The 19,974-nt window shown below is 44.5% G+C and overlaps 1 protein-coding gene across 2 annotated transcripts in view; it reads right to left on the bottom strand.

Moving 5' to 3' along the window:
• LOC134485113 (meiosis regulator and mRNA stability factor 1-like) overlaps window positions 1-19,974 on the bottom strand; it is a 58,822-nt gene that overhangs the window by 26,472 nt on the left and 12,376 nt on the right. The window contains exons 5-15 of one of the 2 annotated variants that reach the window (XM_063280925.1): window positions 16,741-16,873; window positions 16,514-16,606; window positions 12,967-13,116; window positions 12,431-12,775; window positions 11,526-11,700; window positions 9,882-10,108; window positions 7,985-8,102; window positions 6,816-6,988; window positions 2,237-2,397; window positions 1,992-2,150; window positions 705-894 (exon numbers count right to left, since the gene is read on the bottom strand). In XM_063280925.1, the coding sequence (XP_063136995.1) occupies window positions 705-894; window positions 1,992-2,150; window positions 2,237-2,397; window positions 6,816-6,988; window positions 7,985-8,102; window positions 9,882-10,108; window positions 11,526-11,700; window positions 12,431-12,775; window positions 12,967-13,107 (1,689 nt within the window). In that variant the 5' untranslated portion in view covers window positions 13,108-13,116; window positions 16,514-16,606; window positions 16,741-16,873. The remainder of the gene's footprint in view (window positions 1-704; window positions 895-1,991; window positions 2,151-2,236; window positions 2,398-6,815; window positions 6,989-7,984; window positions 8,103-9,881; window positions 10,109-11,525; window positions 11,701-12,430; window positions 12,776-12,966; window positions 13,117-16,513; window positions 16,607-16,740; window positions 16,874-19,974) is intronic. The other variant, XM_063280926.1, reaches the window with a different exon arrangement.

Genomic DNA, 19,974 nt, shown 5'->3' with positions numbered 1-19,974 from the left:
TTCAGACACACCAGAAGAGGGCATCAGATCCCATTACGGAAGGTTGTGAGCCACCATGTGGGTGCTGGGAATTGAACTCAGGACCTCTGGAAGAGCAATCAGTGCCCTTAACCACTGAGCCATCTCTCCAGCCCCCTCTATATTTCTTCTAACACATAGAAGGGCAAAGAAGTTCAAACCTGCCCAGTCATACCCATGTCCCAGTTATGGCTTTATGTCCAATTAGACCCTCTGGCATTGAGCTCCACCAGTTCAATAAAACCAGCAAGGACAGGAAGGGGGACAGGAGGGGTTGTGCAGCTGGAGAAACAGCTCAACAGTTAAGAGCTTACACCACTCTTTCCCTGGTCTTCCAGAGGACCAGAGTTCAGTCAAAGCATCAATATAGGGCAGCTTAAAACCTCCTGAAACTTTGGCTCCAAGAGATCTGAAACCTCTAGCCTCCAAGGGCACCCATATATGTGTGCACATACCCCACACAAATGCATCCACAGAACTAATTTAAAAATAAATCTTTTTCAAAAAACCAAAGAGTAAAGCTGTGTATTGTGGATTATGCCTTTCATCATATCAACTGGGAGGTTGAGGCAGAAAGACTCACAGGTTTGAAGCCAGTCTGAGCTCAGAGTTGAGATTCAGTCTTGAAAATCCGACCCACTCCCAAAACTCCAAACCAATTACCCAAATAACAAGACTTAAGTTACCTGGCCATGCTTGGAGAAGGCTTCCTGGAGAAGCTGCTGCAGCTCCTTCCGGGACAGCCTGTAGTCCACATTGCTGACCTGGATGTCAACACCGTTTGCAAATGGGTCTGAGCAGTCAGCAGCGCTGCTGGGATTGGCAGTGTTGAAAGCGAGTGGCGAGGCGGTGTTCAAAAGGTTTGGAGACATACTCCTGGAGAGAACACATAAGATAGAAATCATCCTGTGGTCTGGGGTTCTGCTACTCTGGCTTTGTCTGAAGCTACTGATGAAGAGACTTCCTATTTGATGTTGCAACGTGTTTTCCCTTAAACCTTATGCTGATTTAGGCTTAACGTCTAAAGTGCGAGTGAACCTCAATAAAAAAATTATTCGATATCAAGTGTTATGTCACAGAAATATTTAAAGCAAAAAGGAATAAATATTCCTTAGGAAGCCTTGCTGAATTGAAATTCTACTCCAAGCATTTTAGTCTTACAAATAAAGCCTCTAATGCTTAATTTAAACCTCCTCGGACTGAAGGCAGGCTCTAGTGTCAACGGTTACATGAGAAATTATACATTTCCTTTCTGCAGTATTTTTTAAAAAATAAAAACTGTTGGAGACAGAGACTCACTATATAGCTTTTGCTGTCCTGAAATTCACTATGTAGACCAGGCTGGACTCGATCTCCCAGAGATCTAAGATCACTATCTCTCAAGCGCTAGGATCAACAATGTGCGACACTGTACTTGGCTTTTGCAGTGATTCTTAACTAGCTTTCTACAGAAAATGGAGTCTGAGAACTGGTCTTTATAGCAGCCCCGTCTGCCAATTCTCACAAAGTGGATTTCCAGCAGCCTTCTACGAAGTACCATATCAAGAGCTGCCAATGTACATCTCATTTTGGCTTCCCTGGACAAAAACAATGTAAGGTATTATTTGCCTAGTTGGTAGTTTTTATTCAAGGTCTTGATCAGTTACCCAGGCTGGCCTTCAACCCATCAGGCTTGTGAGCCTCCTGCCTCAGCCTCCCAAATTCTGAAAAATACAGGCATGCACACCACAGCTGAGCACGAGGACATCCTAATGCTCTTCCCTGTTCACATGGACTCACCTAGCTTTCCAAATGGAAAATACAATGGAGGTAAGCACTGCCCCGGAATACAGCTATGGTGGCCTGAAGGGGAGGGCCTGGGAATATCAGCTATGGTGGTCTGAAGGGAGGGGCTGGCAGTGAGAGTCTCTAACTCAGTGATCTAGAACCTTCCTGTTGCATAGCCATCCCATGGGTGAGAAAGCTGGACTTACCTCGGAGACCAAGACTGAGGGGTGAGCAGAGGACTGACTTGCCTTGAGGTGATAAGCTGGCTGAACGCAGATGGGTAGCTCACTTGGAAGACAGTCCCCTCTCTCTTTTTCTTCTCTACGGGAGAGCTGGCAATGCTCTGGGGACTGAGATTCTCTTTTCTAACAGGAAGGAGAATTTAAGAGTAATGTCACAGGTCTCCATAATTTCACAGAAGCAACTCCCACAAAAGAAAAACTGGACATACTTCTGACTGCTTCTTTGAAGTGGCTCCGTCACACCTGTGTTATTCAGTGTGGGCACTGAAGCGGTTGGGCCACCGTTAGGCAGTGTGGCCAGCCTCCCATGGCCTTGCTGATGATGGTCATGGTTTCTATGGCCAGGCTTTGGTTCCATTCGGCAGAGCTCCTGTCAAGACCCAAGTATGGCAGCCTTAAACCTCGGTACCTCAGATGGGTGAGATTCTACACAGAGTAAAACGACAAGTAAGAGGGTACAACAGGAGCCAGCAGGCCCAGAGCACACAGAAAGAAACCAAACCTGCCATAAACTTCAGAAAGCGAGAGATGTCAAAATTATCTGTAAACTTTTAAAAGTTTTTTTTTTTTTTTTATTTTTGTAGCAGATCCAAAATTTGCCTGCAACCCTTTCCCAGGCCTGGCTTTGGCACCGGGTGACCAATTACTTGTGTCTTTGATGAGGCACAATTTTGTGTTCTTAACTTTTTGGGGAGACTTGGCTTTATTGGCAATAGCATTTGAACTCTTGGCTTCAAAGAATTCTCTATGTTTTGGAGTGAAGGATACAAATGATCCTGTTGCCAAAGACATCTTCTTTTTTTTTTTTTTTTTATTAACTTGAGTATTTCTTATATACATTTTGAGTGTTATTCCCTTTCCAGGTTTCCGGGCAAACATCCCCCTCCCCCCTCCCCTTCCTTATGGGTGTTCCCCTCCCCATCCTCCCCCCATTGCCGCCCTCCCCCCAACAATCATGTTCACTGGGGGTTCAGTCTTGGCAGGACCCAGGGCTTCTCCTTCCACTGGTGCTCTTACTAGGATATTCATTGCTACCTATGAGGTCAGAGTCCAGGGTCAGTCCATGTATAGTCTTTAGGTAGTGGCTTAGTCCCTGGAAGCTCTGGTTGCTTGGCATTGTTGTACATATGGGGTCTCGAGCCCCTTCAAGCTCTTCCAGTTCTTTCTCTGATTCCTTCAACGGGGGTCTCGTTCTCAGTTCAGTGGTTTGCTGCTGGCATTCGCCTCTGTGTTTGCTGTATTCTGACTGTGTCTCTCAGGAGAGATCTACATCCGGCTCCTGTCGGCCTGCACTTCTTTGCTTCATCCATCTTGTCTAATTGGATGGCTGTATATGCATGGGCCACATGTGGGGCAGGCTCTGAATGGGTGTTCCTTCTGTGTCTGTTTTAATCTTTGCCTCTCTATTCCCTGACAAGGATATTCTTATTCCCCTTTTAAAGAAGGAGTGAAGCATTCACATTTTGATCATCCGTCTTGAGTTTCATTTGTTCTAGGCATCTAGGGTAATTCAAGCATTTGGGCTAATAGCCACTTATCAATGAGTGCATACCATGTGTGTTTTTCTGTGATTGGGTTACCTCACTCAGGATGATATTTTCCAGTTCCAACCATTTGCCTACGAATTTCATAAAGGCATTGTTTTTGATAGCTGAGTAATATTCCATTGTGTAGATGTACCACATTTTCTGTATCCATTCCTCTGTTGAAGGGCATCTGGGTTCTTTCCAGTTTCTGGCTATTATAAATAAGGCTGCGATGAACATAGTGGAGCACGCAAAGACATCTTTTTTTTCCATTCACTTCTGGGCCCGCTCGGCGCCATCTTGGTTTATGAAGCGGAGAATGGCGCGGCAGCCTGTGGTACTTAGCTCCTTGCCACCACAGTTACTGAGAGGCACCTGAGCCTGCTGCTGCTGCTCCTGCCATCTTTATTTGCTGGCAGGTTGTAAACATAGAGTAGAGTGTGGCACTTTGAGCATTGGAAGAAAAGTGTTAGATCACGTTTGACCTAAAGTATACATTCAAGTTCAAAACCAGAACAAGTGCCGTTCCCACTGCAGCTAATACACAAGGGGAAAGAACACAACTTTGACGGGAGAGGGGAAACCTATTTAGTATAATGTCATTCCCAATAATCAGCTAGGCACAGCTATAGTGAGACATTCCGTTTCTATACAATGTCCAGAAAAATGTCAACCTAGAGCTGGGTGACTAGCTGCCTGGGGTGACGAGGGGTCACCACTGGCTGGCCGACATCACATGGAAACCATTGAAAACTGAAGGTACAACCAGTGAATGTTAAAAACCAATGGAATGTCCTTGTTGGTCAATAGCCTGGAACTTCTGTGATTAGAACGCTTCCAGATAACCTGGAATGCATGCATCAAGAAACAAAACAGGGGCTGGGGATTTAGCTCAGTGGTAGAGCACTTACCTAGGAAGCACAAGGCCCTGGGTTCGGTCCCCAGCTCCGAAAAAAAAGAACAAAAAAAAAAAACAGCTCGGATGCTCGGAAAATGAAGACAACTGTGCAGAGACTAAAACTGGGAGCCACAGAAAAATATTCAAGGGCAACAGCAGCAAAAGAAAAGGAGATTTGCTTTTAAAAAAATAAGATTTAGTAAGGTCAACTACATATGCAGATAGTACTTTTTAACCTGTCACATATCTCAAGGGATATTTGCACTCCTCAATGATAAGACTAGGAATCAATACTACTTTCTTGGATGGCAAGAAAGACTTTGCCAGTGACTTCTTCTTTTTTTTTTTTTTTTTTTTTTTGGTTCTTTTTTTCGGAGCTGGGGACCGAACCCAGGGCCTTGCGCTTCCTAGGTAAGCGCTCTACCACTGAGCTAAATCCCCAGCCCCTGCCAGTGACTTCTAACCCAGAGCTACCACAGCTGAGAATGGAGGCTCCAAAGACTCCCTGGATGAGCTCCTCTGTAGAAACATGTCCGGTAACAGGTAGACTGCTTAAACAAACCAATGGCCAGACACGCATGCTTATCAGTCTGTGTTCATTTTTGTTTACTTTGGTTTTCAAGACAGACAGGGTTTCTCTGTGGTTGCCCTGGCTGTCCTGAAAGTAGCTCTGTAGACCAGGCTAGCCCCAAGCTCAACAGATCTGCCTGCCTCTGCTTGCTGAGTCCCGGGATTAAAGGCATGCACCACCACCACCCAGCTTGTCAACCAGCATTCTAATGGGAGATTCATACCAATATTTTATGTGGACACAGAAATGCACCCGTTATGATATTAAGTTGGAAAAAAAAAGACATGTGACTTAAACTTTTTTAACATTTGGAGAACAGCACTAACTTATAAACAATGGTCCCCTCAAGGTAGGCCTGTGAGGTTCTGTGCTCTAAATGTTGTTTTTGTTTTTATATGAACATTACTTTTGTATTGGGAACTTCCTTTTCACGTGGGTTATGTCAACCAGTCATCCATAAAACCTCACCCTTCCTGTGACACCTGCAACTCAAAGCCCAGGCAAAGCTACCACAGCTTATTAAAGGGCTGGGCTGAAACCCAGGAAAGAAACGCTGCGCCACTCTGGTGAATGAGAAAGCATCCCACGTGACTGAATATTCTGGATAGCTGGTCTTTTTAAATCATAAGACCTCCCACGTGGTCAAGCTCTCTGCCAAAATACAACTGAGTTAATGGCCATGTGCAGTTAGAGAGCACAGGGCAGATTAGAAGGCAGGTAATGCAGCTCTGGTCACAGGTCCCCGAAACGAAAATGATGAGATAAGAAAGAGGCTCAAAAGGCCGCAGTAGGCTGCACTGCTGTCCCTTAGACTAGAGTCTGCAACCTCCAATGTGAATCATCCCTCACGTGGTTTTGATTAGGATAGACCCTGGGCTTGCTGGCATCAGGTACTAGCAGGGAACACTAACTTCTACCTCCTCCTGTGATGACACTGGATGCCATCCTTTCTTCTTGTTTTTGAGATTAAGGTCTCGCTATGCAGCCCAGGTTGGCCTGGAACTTGTGAGACACTGCTTCTAACTTGTAACTGTTGAGATTACAAGATTACAATTACATGTCCCAAGTACTGGGTTGGACATGATCTTTTATAAAACACATCTGCAACCATAGTTATCTTATTAAATTATATATTAAAACCGCATTTAATGTCTGGGGCAGTCATTCTCCTGGTGCTCCTACATGGAAGTCTTCTTCATCAGTGTTAGGACTTCTTTCCGATGTTATACATGCATTTCCCCAACAGTATACACATGGCTCAGCACTGAGGCAATCATCCTTGTCCCAAATCGATTCTAGCAGAAATGTTGAGCCTGGGAATGCCCAATGGCACCCATGCATGACAAGAAACACACAGGGGAAAAAAAGGCAGTTTCTGGCAGCTGAGAGAAAAAAATTGCCGAGATGCACATTGCTCTGTTGTCTGAAGGCTGCCACACAAGTGTGTGAGCTCTTGCCATGTTCTTTACTCTTAATGCCTGGAGCAAATGATGCTTCTTCCACTGTCTCATGCACTTGACGCTAAGTGCCTCAAGGCTTGGGGACAATGACAAGTGCCTATCTCTGAAGTAAAGTTGGCTCTCTAGGCAAGTCTGAAAGGCATTACAAGAAAACTCATCTGTACCTGTTCAAGACAAGAGTTTGTGGTTGTTAAGCTTATTTCAAACTCTAATCAACCTCTCACAAAAACCAACACCCCTGGGCTTGGTGACCCCTTACCAAGCAAGGGCAGTCTCTCTCAGCCTCCAAAACCTATCACTAGGAAACAGCAAAAGCAACAGAAACCCACTCACAGGAATCTTCAGCGATAACCTGGGGGATAGATCGGAAGTGAACTCTTCAAATCTGATCAGCTGGTTAGCATGATGTAACAAGGCTTCAGAGGCCTGGTCTTTATGGACCAAAATGATGTGGAAACCATGCCGGTGCCTGAGATCACTGAGTTCTAATGCAAACTTGACATCAGCTGAAAGAAGAAACAAACAGTATTAGAAACCTTCAACAGAGACAGCCCTGAATGGCTAACGCCGTGTCCAAGACAGGCAGGCCTGGCTCAGGGTCAGTCACTCTCCCATTTTTGAACAGGAGCACATTTTCTCATGAAGGGTTAAACATGACAGGGCAATCATATCACACAGCGAAGACTTGGCTACCTTCTAATATTAACAGGGAGCAGGTATTAACATGTTGGGGAGATGCAAATCTGAAAATTATTCATCTTGCACTTTTTAAGTTATAATACTGGGGGAGGGGAAGCACTCACTTCCATATACACAAAATAAAACAATTTTCTTTCTTTTTTTCAGTGGGGAGCACCATTTATTTTTATTTTTGATCTCCACAGTGATTTAGCTTGTATGTATTCTTTTTTTCCCCCATCTTTATTAAATTGGGTATTTCTTATTTACATTTCAAATGTTATTCCCTTTCCTGGTTTCCAAGTCAACATCCCCCTAGCCCCTACCCCTCCCCTTATCTATGGGTGTTCCCCTCTCCATCCTCCCCCCATTACCGCCCTCCTTCCAACAATCCCATTCATTGGGGGTCCAGCCTTGACAGGACCAAGGGCTTCCCCTTCCACCAGTGCCCCTACTAGGCTATTCATTGCTACCTATGCAGTTGGAGCCCAGGGTCAGTCAAACCATTTTCTTGAATAAACTGGCCCTGCGATAACTCATGGAGAACAACTAAAAACTTAGATTCTTTGTTTTCTCTCTTAAGTTTTTCAGTTAAGTGTTCTCTATGTAGCGCAGGCCGGCCCTGCATGCTCGATCCTCCTGCCTTAGCCTCCTACATACTGAGATTATAGTGGTAAAGCCCCAGCAGGCTGCAGATTCAGCTGTTTCTCAAAACAGCTGCAAGCAATCATCATCGAACACCCTGTGTTCGCATCTCTGTGGTCCTTTCTGGTAATTCCCATGCAGTCAGTGTGGCTAGAACCAATAAATGCTTCAACACTTACTTGACACAAGAACCACAGTAGCCGGAGCAGTGTGCGTATTTGCAAACCTTCGCAGGCTCTGGCGGAGTTTGTCAACAGCAGCATTCTTGGCAGTAGCGTTTATGTGAGCAACAGTGACCTGTGATCATTTATCAAAAGGGCCATTGAACAAGAGCCAGGGTTGGAAACTGACACACATTTGGTCCACATTTTTTTAAAAGCAAAGATCTCACTGTGCAGTCCAGACTAGCCTTACATTCTTGATCCTCCTGCCTTAGCCTCCAGAGTTCTGGGTTTATAGAAATGCCATTAACACCTACCCCCAGTAGATAACACACAAAGAAAGAAGCTTTTCCATGATTAGTGTTGGCAATGGGAAACTTACAACTGGATCTCAACTTCAGAACTGGTTCTCCATATTAAAAAAAGTGGAGAAATTATTGTCCTAACTTTCATTTCTAATCACTTAAACTTTTATCCCCTTAGGAAAAGCAGGTAGTCACCTTCCAAGTCACCAAGCTTTCTATGATATATTTTGTCCACAGTCTGCAAGTGGTAAGGTTAAGGTACACCGAGAGTTCCATTTTATCACCAGTCTGTCATCCACCATCTGGAGCCTCCAGATCTGGGGCTGCATGACAGATGGGAGGGAGAATAACATCCCTGAGGAAGCCAAAACCACTGACTCTTGTTAAGACTTAAACAGAGCTGTACCCAAGGCAAAGCACCTCAACCACCTATAATTTTCACTTAGATTTGACAGTTTGTGTAAGTATGTATAACGTAGGATATATAGCATAGATCTGTGTGTTGCATATAAAGATATAATTCTATGCTAAAATGAAATGTTGATGGCATTGTTTATTCAAGAGTCAAAACATTTGGATTCTATTATAACTTTTCACCAGACTTTTGAGGTCAGCCTGCCTTGATTTTTTTTAAAGATTTATTATGTATACAGTATCCTACCTGCGTGTATGCCTACAGATCAGAAGAGGGCACCAGATCCCATTATAGATGATAATGAGCCACCATGTGGTTGCTGGGATTTGAACTCAGGACCTCTGGAAGAGCAGCCAGTACTCTTAACCACTGAGCCATCTCTCCAGCCCCAGCCTATCTTGATTTAAATTTTAGTTCTTAATGCTTGCATGATGGTGCATGCCTTTAATCTTAACATTTAGGAAACAGAAGTAGGCAGATGTCTGTGAACTGAAGGCTAGTGTCATCTACATACCAACTTCTAAGGTCAGACAGGGTTATCTGCTAAGACTTTTGTCTCTAAAATATTCTAAGTCTTTCATTTATAGGCAATATAATCACAAAGAAGTGGTTTACTTCTTAGATCATCTATTGCATCTACAAATACTACATCCACTCTGCATGCCTAGCTCACAGAGCCGGGATGAAGCCAAAGCAGACAGCACATGCAGCCGCTACGGTGCTTAGTGTCAAGATACAAAGCAGCGTTACTGAAAGATCAAATGTTTAAATTTCAGCATTCTAGGAAAAACTGTGTGTGGCTTTCTCTCATCTGAAAACAGCATTAAAAAAAAATACCATCACTAAAACCAAATAGGAATTGGAATTTTAAGCACAATTCCCCAAATAATCAAACATACTTATTCTGCTAACACAGCAAATTAACATTTTTTAAAATTTCATTATTTTAAATTTTCTATGTGTGTGGGTGTTTTGCCTGCATGTATGTCTGTGTATCACATGTGTGTCTGACATGTACAGAAGTCAGAAGAGGGTGTCGGATGCCTGGGACTGAAGTTACACACAGCTGTTAGCCACCATGTGGGTTCTGGGAACTAACTCCAGTCCTCTAGAAGTCAGGGCAGAGAACTGCTCTGGACCTCAGCAGATTACAAAGCTTAAAACAAACAAAGAAACAACAATAAAGAAACCTTACCTGACAATTATTCAGCTCTTGAATAACTTCCTTGTTTTCTTTACTGATGTCGCACACACAGATAAACTCTGCTTCTCTGTGTCCTCTAAAAAACTTCTCACGGATTCTCTGTACAACAGTTGTTGCTGACCAGCCAGAGGGCACTGAGCAGTTTTCAATATCCCAGAAAACACCAATGGGGGGGAGGGTCTCCAGCACCTGTCCAGCGACTGCAACTTCTGGTGACCCTTAAGAAAGGTTAGTACTTTCGAGTCACACAAAGTGCAAAAGAAACAGTAAGCTGAATTAGCACAGGTAACTGCCCGTCATTCTAAAGAGCAGAGACATCAAATTACTGCCTGTGTTTAGGTCTAAGGATACCAACTTCACTGGCTAACCTAAGGAGCAACAGTGACATTCCAATGACATGCGGAGGTCACTCCTATTTTCAGTAGCAGCAAACCTACAGAGTGGTGTCATGACCTTATCTCCAGCTGCCCACAGTGCTTCTCCAATGATGACCAGGAAATGAGTGGATGCTAAGGTCCCTGGACCTGCTTCCACCTCAGTATAGGCCTGGCTTCCTCTTGGGTAGGGAAGACATTAAAAAGACCATCAAAGAGAAACTAGCACTGCTTCTCACTTGAAACTACTCTGGTACATTGTGTACATCTGGCTTAACCTTTCGGAGACGTTCTCTTCAAGAAAATGTCACAGTAGCTGCTTTATAGGGAAATGATTTTGACTGAGAACACTCAGGTCTCAAATACTATTGATAACGGCACTACAGCCAGGCAGTGGTGGTGCATGCCTTTAATCCCAGCACTCGGGAGGCAGAGGCAGGTGGACCTCTGTGAATTTGAGGCCAGCCTGGTCTATGTAGAGGGTTCCAGGACAGCCAGGGCTACACAGAGAGACTCTACCCTGTCTCAAAATCAAAACCAAACATACAACTTAAGCGAGCCCAAGTCTCTGTCAGCACTGAATCTAATAGACTCCCCATTTCACTATACAAATTCTGGTCTCAAACAGCCTCAACCCAACGAAGACCTATAATCAAAAAGGTTGTTGCCAAATGAGAAAAAGGAAGTCTCACATATACTTTAAAACACAAATGCGGGGCTGGAGAGATGGCTCAGAGGTTATGAGCACTGCCTGCTCTTCCAAAGGTCCTGAGTTCAATTCCCAGCAACCACATGCCCTCTTCTGGTGTATCTGAAGACAGCAACAGTTTGTACTCATATAAATAAAATAAATAAATCCTTAAACACACACACACACACACACACACACACACACACACACACACACACACAAATGCACCCTTAGAATCACAAGGAAGTTTTTAGAGGCAATTAAATACAACATTTGTGTCAAATATTGAGAACAGCCCGAATGGAGGCTATGAAGATGGGTAAGTGCTCAAGAACACTTGATGCCCTTGCAGACAACATTTGTTCAGTCCCTAGCATAGGCATGGTGGCTGATGATCTTCTCTAAGTCCACTTCCAGGGGATCCAGCGCCCCCCTTTGGCCCCCACAAGCAGCAGGCACGTTCAGTAAGTTTACACACATGCGTGCAAAACACCATACACATGAAATAAAAACAAATCTTGGGAAGGAGGGAGACTCAAATGCACCTTTTAATGCTACACCATTATTTACCAAATTTTGAAGGAGCTTGGCCTAGACTGGTTGCCAACAACAATGGGGTCTCCTTTTCCATCCCTTTTGTTCCACAGCGATTACACAGAGGAATAGCTCGAGGGGCAGGCTGAGTACTTGGAGGTGGTATATTTGGCCAGATTTTAGCAGCATCAGTTATGCTATTTCTTGCTGGCTGTTTTAATTAAAAAAAATATATAGGAAGATGTTTTAGACACACCAATACAGAACTCATATACAACTGAACCATCGTTCTAAACCTTTCACCTTCCTACCTGCTGACCTCTGATAAAGTGTATTTTCAGACAGCCTTGATCAGCGTAATCAGCTACCAATCCAGTTTCATCTCAAGAAGCAACTTGAAATGAGCGGGAGCCTGGTTCAAATGCTCAGTCCTTTCCAACCTGGGGCATGCCTCTGATGTGAAGGAGAGCCAACATGCACCTCCAATACATGGCAGGAAAGCTTTGCTTTGAACACTAGTGTGATGGGAGCCAAGTTTCAAGTTCCTCACATTACAAAAAGACATGTGTAGTTACTTTCCTGCTGAGACGGGCCCCGTGTATAAGCTAAATTTAAGTTATAAGAACTCAACTGACCGCATCCTAGAGAAGGGCGAAACAGATCACAGACTGCAAGCTAAGGTATCCTGTAGGACATGACTTTCTTATGACCAGAGGCTCTAAAAGCACAGGCTAAACATGGTAACTACACTGCGCTTTTTTGGGAGGCCTCCCATTTTGCCTTTTTTGCATCTTTCTGCCCCAGAAGCAGCTATGCTGATGGAGTGCGTTCCACATCATGAAGAATCTTCAACCCAGTGCTCAATAAAGATATGGCGAGGGAAAGCCATTTAACAGAACCAAACCTCATCTCCCCCAAGATAAAGGATAAAAGATACAGACCTTGTTTAGACAGTCTTCACAGTAAAGTGAGCCTTTTAAACAAACCGGAGGTGCCACATGTAGGTGGAGAGAGTTGGTGCACAAGGTGAGGTGTAAGCTCTGGATAGATGGGGAAAGGCACTCTTCCAAATGCCCAGGAGCCCCACTTGGGAAGTCAGAGCAGGGGAAATAGGCAGCACAGGTACAGCCCTGGAGAGTCTGGAACTGATGCAGCTTGTGTACGCTACCGTGACATGACTGGAAATGGAGCTGCCCACAACACGACAGGTGTTTGCAGGAAGGTAGGTTACACATGCTGGGGAAGTCACTCGCAAGGCCCACCAAGTTGTTCTTAGTGGAGGCATTCTGCAATGAAGACACGGACTGGAAAGCAAAACCTGACCACCTACTTGACATGTGACTGACCCGATGCTTGGTGAGTCTGAGAGCGAGCCCGTGTGAATCAAGTTCCCAGAACCTCCACTACTGCCACTGCCACCACCAAAAGGCCTGGGGGAAGTGGAGGGTTCATTGGGGCAACGAGCACAGCAGCTTACCCTGGGAACAGCTGAGAACTGTTCTTTAGGTTCCTGAAGAGAATGAATATCAGGAATCGGGACTGCTGGGAAAAACTTAGAGCCAGCCTGAAGGGGAGAAGGTATGTCCTCTAACTCCACAGCCGCTTTCTTGTTCTCCATGTACCCTTTCTGAGGAGAGACCAGAACACAAGTGAGTGTTTGGAGCCACTGTTTTGTTCTTTCATACACTTCTTCATTTAAAAAAAAAATGGAAAATAATGTTCAACTCTCCTTACACCATTTAATCATAACTGAACAAATAGAACAGCATCCAGCTAAGACCAGGGACAACCGTAAGAAAGGTCTGCAAGCCAGCAACTAAAGAAACATTGGAACTAAAATTAACACTATGTTTGTCAGAATCTTAAGGCAGTCAGGCAGAAGGGTCTGGGTTTAGCAAGCCAGATCAACTATCCAGACCTCAGAGACTATATATAAAACTTCTTGCTTCAAAGCACTGTCTTAAAAAAAAAAAAAAAAGAGATAGACAAACCATGATTTCACAGCCAGCATTCAAGGAAGGTGGTTTATAAGCAAGTGGCTTCCTTTCATTTATTCCTGTAAGTGGTGAGTAACGGGTTTTAGTAGGGTTTTCCTTAAAGGAGAAGACTGGTATCCCAATCGCTATGAATGCCACCTGCCATTGCCCCAAAGGGCCCAAATGTGCTGCTGATAGCACTGAGGGAACACTGAAGCCTTAATGCAGCTTTTAATACTGTGGCCAGCGCAAAGACACAGCAATGAGAACTAACCATTCTCAGTTCACGCTCTGCACCACCAAAAAGGAAAAAGAAAGACGTAACACACCTAATATTCACAAGAAATCCTGAACAAGAAGGTATTGTCAATCTTTTCTAATTTATAAGACTTAAAACTAAGAGGGTGACCCAGGGGCAATGGTCACACCTACCTGTATGTAATCCTGGACTTTGGGAGGCCAAGGCAGAAGGATCATTAATTCAAAGCCAACCCGAACTATATGAAGAAAACTTATCTCCAAAGCCACTTAAGAAAGTATAGTTAAGGGGCTGGGGATTTAGCTCAGTGGTAGAGCGCTTGCCTAGCAAGCACAAGGCCCTGGGTTTGGTCCCCAGCTCCGGAAAAAAAAAAAAAAGAAAAAGAAAGAAAGTATAGTTAAATGCAATTTATTTTATACTTTTCATTGATTTTACTATGCAAGCTTTGGAACTTGGGACTTTAAGAAGGAGTCAAATCCCCACCCTACCCCCAATTTTAAACACTTAAAACCTCTGCCACTCAGAGTAGAATTCTGAGTTGAGGGGCTGGGGATTTAGCTCAGTGGTAGAGCGCTTACCTAGGAAGCGCAAGGCCCTGGGTTCGGTCCCCAGCTCCGGAAAAAAAAAAAAAATTCTGAGTTGAGCAAGTGTGTTCTTATTGAATGAGCGAGTGTAAACTGGCTGGAGAGACTGTCTAGACCACCCGTACTCATTGTCTATTCAATGTGCCATGTCCTAAACTAAGAGGCAATGTCTGCTCAGGGAGAGAAAAGCAACCAGAGAATTTCCAAAGCCACAGCTTAGCATCATTATCTTGGTGTAACCATCCGAGTGCTCTGCTGCAAGGGTTCTCAGTTCTGTTCCCTTCCATCAGCCAGCCAGACCATACGGTTCAACATTCTTTCATCTTTCTTTTCTCTCAATCTTCCACCCCGTTAAAAAGGAGTCAGCCATCTATGTTACTTCTGTGCACAAGTACCCATTTTGTAAGGTCAAAGTATGAGACCACAGCTGTGCTCATGGTGCCACAGCTCTCAAAGGGTCAGACCTCAGAGAACAAAGATGGCATGGATATCACAGCTCACGACAGGCTTCTAAAATTCGGTAAACTTGGTCAATTGTAACTATATAAATTTGATTTAGAAAAGTAAAAGACCTATGATCTGAGGTTAGGAGATGGTTGAAAAAAAGTATCTGCTACACAAAGGTGAGGACCTGAATTCAGATCCCCAGCACTTTATAAAAGACAGGCACACAACTAACTCCAGTACTGAGGAAGAAATGGCAGCCAGATCTGTAGCGTTTAATGGCTACCCTGCCCAGCCAAATCAATCAACTCCAGGTTCAGTGACAGACTCAAAAACTAAAGTGGGGGAGGAGCCAGTGACCAGGCTCAGTGGTTAAAGTTGATCGCCTCCAAGCCTGACAGCCTTAATTCCATTCCTGAGATCATCATATCGGAGAGAACTGACTCCCACAAGTGGTCTTCTAACCTCCGTATTTATGCCATGGTGTGTGTATACACACACACCACACACATACATACACAAAAACAAATGTAATTTTTAAAAAATCAGAGAACGAGGAGAAAGATACCCAACAACCACCTTTGTCTCTACACAAGTGTACATACGTGCTCGTGCACCTGCATGCCTGCACATGTGCACACGCCCACATGAACATGTCCATACACCACACATACCATTTATCATCTGCCATTCCTCATATCCCAGAGTTCTTTTCTGTGTGTGTGCAAATGGGAAGATGCTCCCATGTGTGTACAGACCAGAGGTCAGACATGGGTGTCTTCAATCTACGACCTTTCTCTTCTTCCTCCTCTTTTTAAGACAGGGTTTCTCAATGAACTTGGAGGTTATCGATTTGGCTAGACTGCCTGGCATAAACCCTTGGGGTCTGCCTGTCTCTATTTTCCCAGCACTGGGATGACAAGCACATGTTACCACCGTACCCAGCTTTTCTGTAGGTGCTAGGGATTAAATTCAGGTGCATGTGCTTATGCAATAAGTACTTTCCCTACCGAGCCAACACCCCCACCACTAGAACTTTTCAAATCCGAATAGACATAGGCATTCTTGAAGGACAGAGCACATCTGCAGGTGAGAAGCCCCCTCTCCACTTGGCTGAAATAAACCTCCAGGCTAATCAGACTTTGCCTGTAGTTTTTCCTTTTTTTATTTTGTTGTTGTTGTTGTTTTTAAGACAGGACTTCTCTGTGTACACTGGCTGCCCTGAAACTCACAATGTAGTTCAGGCTGGCCTCAAAACTCAGAGATCTATCTGCCTCCGCCTCCCTAGTGTTGGTTCTAAAGCTGTGTGGCCCACCACACTCAGCCTATGGTTTTCCTTAACTTTCAGATATTTCTTCCTACAAGTCTTGCCTAGAAAGCAAAGAAGTGACCGGCAGATAGCATCTAATCTCAGTAAAAGAGCAGCCACAGTATCAGCCTCTCTCTATGCTCACTGTGAGTACAGAAGGGCCCAATTAAATGACCTCTGAGGACTTTGAATTCTACTCTACAAATGAAGCCAAACAACTGATTTTTTTTTTTTTTTTGGTTTACAATGGAAGAGCATATTATAACCAAACGGAGCAATTAAGGAAGTCACAGCCCATACCTTAGACACTCCCGAGTCTCAGTCTACCAAAGGCAAAGCCGATGCACACCCTTTGAGCAGGGAGGAAGCTGGAAATGGTGGGAACAGCTAACTCTCATTTGTAAGTTCTCGCTGCCGCCAACCAGCCCTGACCACTTTCAGTGATTATTTACCAGAGATTTCACCTGCGCGTGTAGAATATAATTTCTTTCAGCTGTCTCTCTGGTAAGGACGCGTCTGAGATTTTTCCATCTTCTGACATCATCCTGACAGGGTGATAGGAGAGTGGTTCGTAAGGTATTTCAAGTTTGGGCGGACCAATCACATACAGTGAATTATGGTCTGCCAGCCAAAGTCAGCCTGCTGCCTGTACGCATGCCTTTGTGTATGTCTATCTCACCTTTCCTGGACAGGATCTGATTCCATCATCTTGAAGTTGGGCCTCAGACTTAGAACAATCTTCTTCCCGCTTCAGCCTCCCAGATGCTGAGATCTCAGGTGCATGGTGTACCGGTATTTAAGTGGCCTGTAAACTGAGAATGTACTCTGAATTTCTTAACGTCTTGAGAAGGTGTTCTCAAACATGAAACTTAAACTTTAATATCTATAGTTTCATTAGGACACAGCTACACCCCTTCATCTAAATAATATCTATGGCTGAGTTGAACTGTAGTTAAGACGTGAGTCTTTGTCCCGTGATCCAGTCGTAAAGCCCAACATATTTACTACTTAGGTAGTGTGCTGAAACTGAGTTTCTGTTTGCAGGCTAAGGGATGTACAAAGATTAGTGGCATAGGGAAGGGTCTAGGTTCAACCCCAGAGAGGCAGAGAGGGAAAGGGGAAAGAGAAAAGTTCGTTTCCTTGTCTGTACACAGTATTATATAAAGAGTGAATTAGAAAATGCATGCACTGTCCATTTTCATCACTATATCCTGTGCTCCGCCCAAAGCTCTTCTGTGGCAATCGCGAAGTAACCATTTGTTAAATGAAGGGATTAGCAGAGAATTTGCCTGGTACCAAAAGTTTGGAGACAAAGTTTACCATCACTGCTTGAATTGCTATACCTGTTTTTAATCATTAAATCCAGGTTGTACCAGATGATAGTGGCGCGTGCCTTTAAGCCCAGTCCTGGAGGGTCAGGGTTTATATGTTTAAATTGAGACCAAACCAATCGACAGAGCAGAGTTCCAGGACAGCCAAGGATACACAGAGAAACCCCGTCTCAAAAACCAACCAAACAAACAAAAACAAACCCCACAAAAATCCAGGTTGTATATCGCCCAACACACTCCACTTTTATTTAAGAACCTGTCACATTCACAGTGTTCGTAATTTCAGCATCTTCGATCTTTTCAAAGCCATATCCTAAAGTGAACCACCATGTCAAACACTTCACCGAGAGCCAGAGACTTTTAAAGCTTCATAGCTAGCTTGAGGTCAAAAGGCTCACCTACCTCTCTCCACACCAAGGCGCCTTCCATACTGCACAGGAGGCAAAGGCAGGAGGATACCTGTAAGTTTAAGGGCAGCCAAGTTCCAGGCAGCTGTGGTCACACACTGAGACTGTCGATAGGCAGGCAGGCAGACAGGCATATACAGCGAGATTACTCAGTAAAAACAAATCTAAGGGAAAACGTCAATGGCCTGCAGCCTAAAATTTTCCAAACTATTCCTAGGAATTCCATTTAAGCAACTGAATCAGTCGGAGAAGACTCTAATGTGAGTCTTTCCTTCCGAAACTCTCGGTCTCTGAGCAACTTAGACACTGGCTGAGAATGCAGCGTGACATTGTACTGCCTGCCTGTTGGCTCTGAAGGCCACCTATCTGTGCAGCTGTGGACAGGTCATCTTTCTAAGCATAAGGCTCATCTCTTGTGAGTCTGGTCATCACGACAACCCCCTTATTACAGAGTTGTGGTTCAGAGACAAGACATACCTGAGGATGAATTATTTCTCAAATGACCTCCCGTAGGCCACAAACTCTCAGTCCTAGGTATTTGCTCATTTTCTACCTTTTACCGAAAATGACTATTAGATGATCTATTTTTCTCCCACATTAAAATATAAATTCCACGACAGCATCGATTGTGTGTGAATACACGCTATCCCAACCTAGCACCTCCACTGGCCTCACAAATACCAATAAACGATCCTGGACAAAGGGAGAGGTCACTGGAGGTGAAGGAAGACCATTTAGCTGACCATTTCCTTGTATGCAAAACAGAAAGACCCTGGGAAGCCCAGAAGAGGCTGGTGTGACTAGAAAGCACCACGTTCGAGCTAGAATGACTTGGGGAAGCGGCTGAAACTGAAACTGCATCCAAAATGGCTGCTGTTGACTGAACCTTCCCCAGTTCCCCGGGTGACATTTCTACCCTTTGGGTGTAGTTCAGGACACCTGCCACTCATTCTAAGCCTCATTGTGGCCCTTCTCCAGGTCCTTAGCACCCTACTTTGCTCTTTTTCCTTCTGGTGGGTATTTTTATACAAACCGAATTCATCCAATATGTGACCTTTTGTGCCTGGCTCACTTCTTCACAGCATCTTTCCAAGGGTCCCCTGAGTCGTAGTAATCATCAACGCTTCAAACCTTGCTGCTAAAGGCTGACTTACAGGAGGCTGCATCCTATATGTACACCCATCTGTAGACGGATAACAAAAACTAGTCCTCACTCCATCACTGGGCTCCTGAGTTTAGGATGCAGATCCTCTAGTCGAACAGTATTCCTATCCCCTCTCTTCACCGCCATCCCTGGGATACTTCTGTCTTCAACTGTCAATGTCTCAGTATTCATGCATGTACACACACGTGTGTGCATGCAGGCACGTGTTTGAGTACGTGTGCACATACTTGTGTACACACACACACACACAGCACTGATAAAATTGTTGAGCATGTGCTCAGAGTCAAGCCAAGGGAAACACAATTAGGGGCTTCTAGAAGCAAGAGAAAACTTCCATGCAAAATGGCTTTCACTTCCCTCCAGGTTTTCCTGAAAATTCACTACTTTTGACAAATTGGAGTGAAGGAGAAATTGTCACTTCCACTTATACCCAAAAGTATTTCATCTGGCCAACTTCTGTACACTGTACACATGCGCCCTGGATGAGCCCCCAAGTCAGCCCAGTCAGTTGCCTCAGAGCTGTCTCTGCAACAGAATCAGTTCCCAGGGACATACCATGCCTTCTGAATTGCCACCTCCGAGTACCCTGGATGTTAAATGACATCTCAGCATGTGTGTGTGTGTGTGTGTGTGTGTGTGTGTGTGTGTGTGTGCGCATGCCTGTGCGTATGGCACAGTTTATTTGTGGAGGTCAGAGGACAATTTGCTGAGATGGGTCTCTCCTTCCACATGTGGGTCCTGGGCATTGATCTCAGGTTGTAAAGCTAGCTAGCCACCACAGACATATGCCAAGCACTTTTATGTGAGTCCTGGGGATAGAACACAGGTCCTCATGCAAGTACTTTAACAAGTTAGGCCATCTTCCAGCCTTTCTTTTTTTTTTTTAACTGAAATTAGCATTTCTTTAATGAAGTGGAGGAGAAAGAAGGGGAGGAGAAAGGGGGTGGAAGGGGAGGAGGAGGAGAAGGAGGAGAAGAAGGGGAGGAGAAAGAGGAGGGAAGGAGGAGAAA

The sequence above is a fragment of the Rattus norvegicus genome, chromosome 1 (genome assembly GCF_036323735.1).
Source record: "Rattus norvegicus strain BN/NHsdMcwi chromosome 1, GRCr8, whole genome shotgun sequence".
Taxonomy (NCBI): domain Eukaryota; kingdom Metazoa; phylum Chordata; class Mammalia; order Rodentia; family Muridae; genus Rattus; species Rattus norvegicus.
The sequence above is the reverse complement of the archived record's forward strand: the minus strand, read 5'-3'. Positions and strand labels throughout refer to the sequence as shown.